General features: G+C 42.4%; 2 protein-coding genes across 2 annotated transcripts; both read left to right on the forward strand.

Moving 5' to 3' along the window:
* The first annotated feature begins 1,014 nt into the window (after window positions 1–1,014).
* On the forward strand, window positions 1,015–7,126 carry stub1 (STIP1 homology and U-Box containing protein 1). The gene is made up of 8 exons (XM_073489947.1): window positions 1,015–1,150; window positions 1,980–2,195; window positions 2,363–2,561; window positions 3,026–3,191; window positions 3,336–3,411; window positions 3,519–3,575; window positions 4,501–4,617; window positions 5,228–7,126. Exons 2-8 carry the CDS (start codon window positions 2,082–2,084, stop codon window positions 5,351–5,353), a joined length of 855 nt encoding a protein of 284 aa, XP_073346048.1. The 5' UTR covers window positions 1,015–1,150; window positions 1,980–2,081; the 3' UTR covers window positions 5,354–7,126.
* A 1,430-nt stretch (window positions 7,127–8,556) lies between these two features.
* LOC141015768 (C-reactive protein-like) lies at window positions 8,557–9,105 on the forward strand. Its single transcript, XM_073489948.1, has one exon. It carries the CDS (start codon window positions 8,572–8,574, stop codon window positions 9,103–9,105), a length of 534 nt encoding a protein of 177 aa, XP_073346049.1. The 5' UTR covers window positions 8,557–8,571.
* The last annotated feature ends 601 nt before the right edge of the window (window positions 9,106–9,706 follow it).

The following is a 9,706-nucleotide window of genomic DNA, read 5'->3' on the forward strand; positions in this document are numbered from 1 at the left end:
CACTTTTACAGAGATGAGACTGGGGGCTGATTGGGTAGGTGGGTGTTCTGGGGGATCAGGGGACCAGAATGGCGGAGATGGGTAAACACAGCTGGGGACACATTGCGCTGGTGGGTCTGCAGCTCAACGGCCCCCTTCACACATTTATCAGTGTGTTTGCTCAGGGGATGTGCCCTAATCTTCACACGCTGCGAGGCCCAACAGGCTGGGATGAAAGTGACCCTGTCCACAGGCACAACCTTGCTAATTCCTCCACGGCTAAACTTGAATGTTTTTGTCTTTATAAAGGCCTGTAAAGGTCATCTATGGATCTGTCTGTGTGTGGCTCAGTCTCTCTGTGGGTGGGATGTCCCTGATAATATATACTGAATTCTTGATCATAGTCTGACCTTTCTCTGAGCATACCTCCCACAAATGGACGGATAACTGTCATGCAGTGTCAGAGTTTGCAGGCCAAAAAATGTTATCTGTGATATAAAGTATTTGAAACATTTTGGCATGTGCTGCTTTAATCATCCTTATATCTCAGGTGTCACAGTTTCAGTCAGTCACAGGTAAACTGTCAATTTAAGAAAATATAATCCCAACGTTTCAGGTTTTGTTTGATAAGTCTGACGCTTATTGGTGATAGTCCTTCATAGTTTCTCATTCCTCAAAATAATTGTAGTAAGGCAACCACAGTATCTATTCTAGCCAGCAAAAATAGTGGGGAGTTTTGAAGGCTGTCTAAACCTTTGATTACAGAGCGCCACCTGCTGGTGATCACTTTTTGCTGCGGTGCTTTGTAGCTGTCTGAAATTGAAGGCAGCAGAACTTTAACATAAGTTTAATATAGTATTTTATTTATATTTATTTCAGTATTTTATCTTTATTTCACATTATCGTCATTGATTGATAGAAATTTGTATGAACAAATAACATTTTACAGATTTTTGCTCCATCAAGGCCTCTGATTTCGCTCATTTCATGTATTTTCTCTGTCAAAAAAAAAAAAGGTCCTTTCGGCTTCCGTCGGCGTCGCGTAAGCGTTTGACGTCAGCATAACAACAACCTGTCAAGACAGCTCGGATGGGGCGAAAATTATCGATTAAGATTTGATATGAAATCATATAAAACCTGTTTCACCTGGATGTAAGATTCCTTCTGTACGGTAAGGCCGCTGATCCCAGAAACAAAATCTAATTTGCGCGGAAGTAGCGAGAATTTAAGGCAATAGGCTGTGTAGCAAACAAGCTAACCTAGCATTAGCTCATCTGTGTTTTCTGAGGTTGCCGAGCGGCTTTCAGGTAAATGTTGAGATAAATGCCAACACGACTTTTTCAGGCCTATTACAGTCATAGTCCTAACTTCCCAATCAGCTGCTGATTAAATGTGTAATTTTGTGACTACAGGTAAGAAAGCAGAGTGTCTTTTTAGCCAACCAACGGGCTAACATCGACAACATAGCTTACTATGCTAGCTTAGCTAACTAGCTAACATTTGAGCACCGATCTCCTGTTTCTCCTGTCAATAAAGTTAACGACATTGTCACTTTGTCTGTATGTTTGCTGAGGCATCAGTTACATCTCAAATGCTTGTCTGGCAAACTATCCGTCATATTAACGTTACTTGTTTACAACCCTTAGCTACCATTGTATGCCAGCGGTGTACTGTTACAGTTTAAAAGGCTTGCGCTAACGATATGGACCTCGACTGTGTGATGTTTTCTCACGGCTGGCTTGCTAGCTCTGCCTCTCATTTAGTCACCAACGATGTCCGTCACATGAATAGTTAATTCGCCGACAGTCTAGCCACCTCGCTGGATTTCAGAGCTGGCTGCACTCTCAGCGAATTAAAACGAATGCCTTTTTGGGTGGCATCAAGGACTGCACCTAATTCGCCCAAGACGCGCATTGCAGGTGCATTGCAGTGAATGAACGCCGTGAATGTTGAGTTAACTTCACATGCGTTGTGTCTCTGGTCTGGTTTGTGTGATCCAGGAGGGACAGGGCATTCTTGAACCTGTCAGCTAGCCAGCCGAAGAGACGGGGAACAGGATAGGGAAGCAGGGCGAGGCGGGCCCCGCGGAGCCGGTGGAGAAGATGGCCGGCAGCCCGGAGAAGAGTTCCACCGCGCAGGAGCTGAAGGAGCAGGGGAACCGGCTGTTCCTCTGCCGCAAGTACCAGGAGGCTGCTACATGCTACAGCAAAGCTATTGTGAGTAGAAGTCATTGTTAAAGAAATGCCTAATACCTAAATCAAAACACATTAAAACACAATATTGCCCTTCATAGCAAAATGGAAAGGATGGATTTCCCCCTGGATGTCTACAGTGCCGTAACGTTACTGTGCATGTGCATTGTCTGATCTGTCCTGTCTCCCAGAACCGTAACCCATCTGTGGCAGTGTACTACACCAACAGGGCTCTCTGCCATGTGAAGCTGCAGCAGCATGACAAGGCTCTGGCAGATTGTAAGCACGCGCTGGAGCTGGACAGCCAGTCAGTGAAGGCCCACTTCTTCCTGGGCCAGTGTCACCTGGAGCTGGAGAACTACGACGAGGCCATTGGCAACCTGCAGAAAGGTCAGAGCAGAATCCTAAAACAATGGGAAACTTTTGCAACGTTTTGTGCTGTAGTGTGTAGAAGAAGCTTGCTCATATGTTGCACAATATTAGTCATGTATTTCCTCATTTATGTTTGAATTTCACGCGTCTCTTTCATTTTAAATTCTGTCATTCTCCCATTCTGCTGTCAGTGGTTCAAGTGCTGGTCCTAGAATCAGCCGAAACTTTTTCAAAATGTTGATTGTAATAATTAAATTTGTATTTTAGCACTTACATTCTGAGGCACAGGATATGTTCCGGGGGATGTATTACAGCATGCTTTGTCAGGGATTAAATCTTTGGAATGATAATATTCTACAGTGAAAAGTATGAAAAGTGTTATATATTTAAATTGTTGCCATGTCCTCTAGGGATGTCAGAAGGAAAGAAAACTGTAGGAAACGCGTCGTGTTGGTAAACCACCAATGTTTTTTCTTCTACAGCTTATAATTTGGCGAAAGAACAGAGGTTGAATTTTGGAGATGACATCCCTAGCGCCTTGCGCATTGCCAAGAAGAAACGCTGGAATAGCATCGAGGAGAAGCGCATCAACCAGGAGAACGAGTTACACGCCTATCTGACCAAACTCATACTGGCTGAGAAGGAAAGGTGAGGCGGCTGTGGTGTGGCAGTCGAGTATCCAGCATGCGTAGATGTGTGGTTATGAGCTTTTGATGAATGAGTCTGTCAGGTGGGTATCATTATTTTGTTCCCGATGGAGGGATAATTTCTCATAACTTTGTACTCATGCAGAGAACTAGAAGAATACAAAGAGAAACAGGACGACAATCAAAACGGAGGCGATGCTGCCAAGATTTCATCAAAACATGTACGTTTTAAATATTTCTTGGACTTCTTGGAATTGTTTGTCACGATTTTTTAATGAACAGATATAATATTTCAATATTCTAACTGATTATTCCTGACTGTACTTAGGATAAGTATCTAATGGACATGGATGAGCTTTTCTCTCAAGTGGATGAGAAAAGAAAAGTGAGTATAAAAAATGTACTTAATATCATTACGATCGATTGAGCATGTTGTAGCCTGTAGTTGTATTCATTCATCCCATACCCACTTATTCCTAGTATAGGAGGACTGGACTGGAGTTTATCCCAGCATATGCACTGTACAGAAAGCAGGGATGCATCCCTGATAGGTCACCGTCACCCATTACAGGACACAGTGAATCTTTGCTAACAGTGTACACCTACTTTACACCATCTTTTTTTTTTTTATGGTGGTCATAGCAACAGGAGAAACAGACGGGAGCACACTTTCAGAGTGTGCAGTTAAGATGGTTCATTTCAGATGTGTTTTTGTTTATCTTGTGAACGATCTGTCTCCACTGCTCCTGTGTTGTGTGCTCATCCTATCTGCTACCATAAATGACTGCATATGTGAGAACTGCACCTATTCTCTAGACAGACAGGTGCTATTTCCATCCCAAGCTATTTCTATGGTAACCACCACTATTTCTTTGCCAGGGCTTGTGGCTCGTTCTAGATAGTTGTTGACTGAATGGATGTAGTTGTCATGTAATAACACCTCACTGGCTGACAACAGGGTGTTAGTGCTCTGTATGTGCTAGAACGTGTGGCACTGTTGAATCCTCATGAACAAAATATGCTTTTTTAATATAAAGTACCTTGACTTCAGCATTAAGACATTTTTAGATTAGCATAAGTGCTTTGAGAGAATATTTAAATTAAATTTGGAGTGGATCATGTGGTTTTAGAGAAAAAAAACATGAGCAAGATTGCCAAGCAGGAGTTTGTCATTCAACTGCAATGACGCCTGTAAGACCAGAAAAAGATTTTAAGCTATGTGACAGCGTTAGTGGCAATTTTGATATCATATCCATGTACCTCTTGCATTACATCAGTCTGAGTATTGCTGTGTTCTGTCGTCTGTTCAGAAGCGGGAGATTCCAGATTATCTGTGTGGGAAGATCAGTTTTGAGCTGATGAGGGAACCCTGCATCACACCCAGTGGAATCACTTATGATCGGAAGGACATCGAAGAGCACCTACAGGTAAGAGCCTCGTCAGCTCACACCTACACCAGTGAGCAGTAACTGAAGCGCCGGGTAGCTTTTTCAGACTGAGATCAATTCCTGACAGCTATTCTGCTTTTGTTGAAATAATTGTGGCATTTACAATAATTGTTAATTTCTACATGTATTAGACTAAAAAAAGCTAAGAGAGCTTGATGAAAGTAGCAAACTAGCAGCTCGCACTCATCTCCCAGCTGGCCGGTGGGAGCTACAGGCCAGTCTGTGTCTGTGTAGTCAGACAGTGTGCGTTCATGTGTTTTGAAAGGAAGGTGTGAATGGAGGGGGTGGACATTTTTTAGTTGGATACTTTAAAAATTTTGTTTGCTCTTGCTGGTTTCAACAATCTTACCAACCTCAGTTTTAAATGCAACAAACTCTGGAAAATATATTGTTCCTATATTAATGGAAGGTGTGATTCCAACCAAATAAATACATTGTTCTTCTCTTCTGTTACAATTGTTTTCACAAAGGGCTTGGAAAGATGAGGCCTTGAGTCTGATTACAATGATTAAAATGTTTGTACAGATGGCATATTTGCATAATATTTTGCCTCACCCACAGCTGCTAACATGACCTTCTCTCTTTGCAGCGAGTGGGCCATTTTGACCCAGTCACCAGGAGTCCCCTGACCCAGGACCAGCTGATCCCAAACCTGGCCATGAAGGAGGTGATCGATGCCTTTATCCAGGAGAACGGCTGGGTGGAGGACTACTGAAGGGACCCCTGCCTCCCATGTCTCCATCATACCCCGATACTCAACACGAAGCCTGGACAACACGAGACTGTAGAGAACAGATCACCCCTTGCCTGGATATGTACTTTACACAAGCGGGAAAAGCCACACTATGGACTACCAAACGGGAGCCACGTATCTCGGTCTGCCTCTTCCTCCCCACATTTTATCTTTGCTGTAAAACTTTCCCGCTCCAAACTCCCGAGGCTCGTTGTTCATGGCCTGCAGCTCCCTTTAAAATCTCCTTCATCCTGCTCTCTCTATCCTTACTCTCTTCCTCCCTGTCATGGTGTTCCTAGTCTTTCAAGCCAGACTCCTTTCTTTACTCAAAATAAGGGGCCACGTTCTCAGGTCTCTCTTGCTCCCTCCCTACTCTCTCTCTCTCTCTCTTTCTCTCTCTCTCTCTTTCTCTGAGTGCCACAATCCTTGGAAAGCATCAGCATTGCACTCCAGTGTTTCACAGAAGCCACCAATATAAAAAGATTACACACGGTGGTTGAATTCATTAAGACATTGGCCTTTTGTTTGGCATTTACTCCAGTATTCGTAGTCATTTTTTCATCAAACATCGGAGCCCAATTCTTAATGTACATTTCGCTGAAGTGGGACCTAAAATGCCAAAAACCTGTACTCAACGAGGTTTGTACGCAAAGTTTTACATGACGATAGTTGAAACGTAGTCGCAGGGTCCCTTCTTCACCTCTGAGTGGCGTTCCAAGCATACCCACCTCATGTCAACATACTGTAAGAATTTCAGTAGATTATAGCTGTTTCTTTCCCCTCTTTGCATATCAATCACACCCCATAACAGACAATTTAAATAATTTGAATGTATGCATAATGTACTCTTTAGGTTTAGGCTTGACCTACAGTAATTCAAAATGTTTTTTATCAGTACAATTACACGGTTTTCATGAAAAGCGGCCTTGAACTGGATGCAGAATATGAACGGAAATGACCGCTGTGTACAAAAAAAAAAAAGTTTTCACATTGCTGGATATTAATTGAAAATGTTTGAGTGTTGATAGACGACATCAGGTGTTTGGATTGATGCTTAAATCTGCTTTGAAGAATGGTCCGTGCTGTCTGTGTCAATCATAGAAACAAAAATGTGCTTGGACGTCGTGTTTGGCTCGTGCTGTTCGCCTGGAATGACTGTGGACGCTCACATCAAGCATGAAGTGAATTTTGTTTTTTTCCTTTTGCAAAGGCAAGAAGATGGCTGTCTTTTTTTTGCCTCACCTTGATGCTGTTAATTTCATGCACCTTCTCCTCACAGTGTCACAGTAATGAAGAACATGGTCGCAGCAGCTTATTTTAACAGACTATCAGCGTGAAAGTCAAAGTCATGTCTTGTTGAGGGGATCGCTAGCATCGCTGTACCAGAATCCTCTGTTAGAAATGCTGGAAGAGTTACGACCATCTTATCTCATCCATACCTCAGTCCAAGTTTTGGCGTGCTGGTTCGCTCGCATGCTCTGCAAAAACACATTTTCAGTTCAGCGCTATTAGTTTACAGGTTTTTCAGCCGAATGTGTGTCTGTGATGAACTGGGCCTGTCGGTGGTGCGTGTCGGGGTGCAGGCAGTGTAAATAATTTGCTTGTGTATCTCAGATTTTATTTCTTGACAAAGTTAGGGTTCTTTTATTCTTGAGAAATCCTAGAGCTTGAGAAACTGTATTAAATGTAGATATGTTGATAACATAAAATGCTTGGTTCAGTTTTCATTTGTCCCCATTAAACCGTGAACTTTGAGTTTGTTTGTGGTTGTGTTTTTGACGCAGAATCGTCATTAAAGAGATTCCAAGTATGATGACAAATGTACCGCTGTTCAATAGAAATCTGTTCACAAGAATCAAATGGTTTCCCACTAAATTATTTTGCAGCTATGCTACAAAGCAAAGCAAACAGCTTTGTAGTGCAATCAATAACATGCGCCCTGCTAAAAATGCATATTTGTTGAAGCTTTTATTTTTAATGAATAAGTAAAAAGAAAGTGTCGCATCACATAGAGTAGGTTGCTAACAAGAAAATAGCTCATATTCAACTGTAATCTGTTCCACCCTGTAAGTATTTAGATCAAAATTCTTAAAAAGCAAGTGTTTTTTTAATGTAATGTGTGTATATATACATATTATATATATATTATATTTCTATATTTATATATATGTGTGTATATATATATACATATATATATGTATATATATATATATATATATATATATATATATATATATATATATATAGATATATATAGATATAGAATGTAATTTATATGTTATATATCAGCTAATATATCATCATAGAAAAAATCCAGAAACAGTCTGGCGAAGCATAAATCCTATGTCTCCTTGAAGACGTTCTTTCTTCACATTTCACATAATTTATGTGTGTTTTCAACTAAAATTATTACATATTGCACCTTTAATACAAACACCCATGGTTACTCATTCAAGTGCAGAGTGATGTCACAATTCAACTCATGGCTGAGCCTTTTAAGTACTAAACATCACAAATCTCTCACATGTGGTTACAAAAGATTGTTCTCCCTGATGCAAACACTGTCAGTCTATCATGTGACATGGAGCACACACACACACTGTAGGTGAAGTTGTGTGTGTTCGCATCAGTCACACGAAAAGCACTGTCACTGAGCCCTCACACACCGGGCCTATTGTCAGAGGATCGGTTGAAGAGCTGACGTCATGGCCTGTGCTAGGAGGGAAGAGGACTGGGCACGGGACAAGAGCAAGTGGGACTGAGTTAGCAACATCGAGGGACAACAAAACGGCATTAAAATGGTGAGAAAAGCTGTTTCCTCTTGTAACTTTTCACATATTTCGGCCTCTAGTGTATCTTGTTTGTTCAGAGACTGATAGGACTTCATATTCTGAGATAATAATGGATGTCTTGTGTGTGTTTGCAGACTATCAACACTGTGAGGTTTGCTGTGGTTGTACTTAGTGTCTTTGGGTTCTCCTCAGCCACCCAAGGTATGAGTTAAAAAAACTAATTTAATTTAGAAAGATGGTAATTTAACTTGTATTTATACACAGATGTCCTCTTTAGATGTAGCCCACATTCAGTTTGAGCAGTGTCGTCCTTTTGTTTGTGTTGCTCCAGTGGGTCTGACCGACAAAGTCCTGGTCTTCCCTTATGAGACGGACTTCAGCTTCGTGGCCCTGATCCCACAGAAGGAGATGGGGCTGAGGGCCTTCACTCTCTGCATGCGTGTGGCCACCGAACTCCCGGAGGAGCGGCAGATCATCCTGTTCGCCTACCGCACCGCTGACTACGACGAGCTCAACGTGTGGCGTGAGAAGGATGGACGCGTTTCCTTCTACATGAGTGGTGATGGCACCTTCTTCCACCTGCCACCCCTCACCACCTTCCGCACCAGCCTCTGCCTCACCTGGGAGTCTCGCACCGGCCTGGCTGCCTTTTGGGTGGACGGGAAACGCAGCACCTACCAGGTCTACAAACCGGGGCACACCATCCGTCCAGAAGGCACCGTCCTCCTGGGGCAGGACCCAGACAAACACCTGGGGGGTTTGGAGGCCGTGCAGAGCTTCGTAGGAGAGGTGACCGATCTGAATATGTGGGACTTTGTGCTCTCCAGGAGCATGATCCAGGCCTGGCACTACGGGCACAAGGTCCCCAAGGGCAACATCTTCGACTGGGGCACTCTGGAGTATGAGCTGAACGGGAACGTGATGGTGGTGGATGATGACTGACTCCCAGTGGAGTGGATTGCAGAGAGAGATGAGGCTTTAGAGATGTGTGACGGACTGATACTGATATATGTGGTTGTCTTTCTTAGATTCACTATTGCTTCATTTTAGGGCCCTTCAACTGTTCTTCGATGAAAGTACACAATTCTCTGTTTGAATATTGCATGAGGAACCTAGTGATGGTTAGAAAGAGAGTAGAAAGGCGCAATGTTTTTGGGCTTAGTTGAATATCCTCCCATTTATAGCCTGCAACTATTTTCAGCAGTAAAATGCACTTGCAACAAAAGCCAATAGTTTGTGGAACACAGAAGTCAGTTGTTTTACATCAGTAACTCCTTTGTATCTCAAAGCTTTGTTCTTTAATTGTTGTGAGCTGTGGTGTACAAAGTATTCTGATCCTTTACTTAAGTAAAAGTACTAATACCACACTGTGAACATACTCCATTACAATTGAAAGTCCTGCCTTCATAACCTTACTTAAAGGAGACCTAATAGGCTTTTTTGTTTATATAAAAATACTTGTGTATGTAAAAGATCTTGAAAATTAAAAAGGTCAAAGCTCACACCAACAGAAGCTCCTCTCTTCCACAGAAAACGCTGCTCC

Source organism: Pagrus major, chromosome 20 (genome assembly GCF_040436345.1).
Source record: "Pagrus major chromosome 20, Pma_NU_1.0".
Lineage (NCBI taxonomy): Eukaryota > Metazoa > Chordata > Actinopteri > Spariformes > Sparidae > Pagrus > Pagrus major.

What these genes read in the sequence shown, in the direction of transcription:
- stub1 (XM_073489947.1), top strand. Translation starts at nt 2,082, where the DNA reads ATGGCCGGCAGCCCGGAGAAGAGTTCCACCGCGCAGGAGCTGAAGGAG. An exon ending in ATACTGGCTGAGAAGGAAAG is followed by an intron (nt 3,192 to 3,335) that starts GTGAGGCGGCTG and finishes GTACTCATGCAG; the next exon opens with AGAACTAGAAGAATACAAAG. An exon ending in ACATCGAAGAGCACCTACAG is followed by an intron (nt 4,618 to 5,227) that starts GTAAGAGCCTCG and finishes CTCTCTTTGCAG; the next exon opens with CGAGTGGGCCATTTTGACCC.
- LOC141015768 (XM_073489948.1), top strand. Translation starts at nt 8,572, where the DNA reads ATGGGGCTGAGGGCCTTCACTCTCTGCATGCGTGTGGCCACCGAACTC.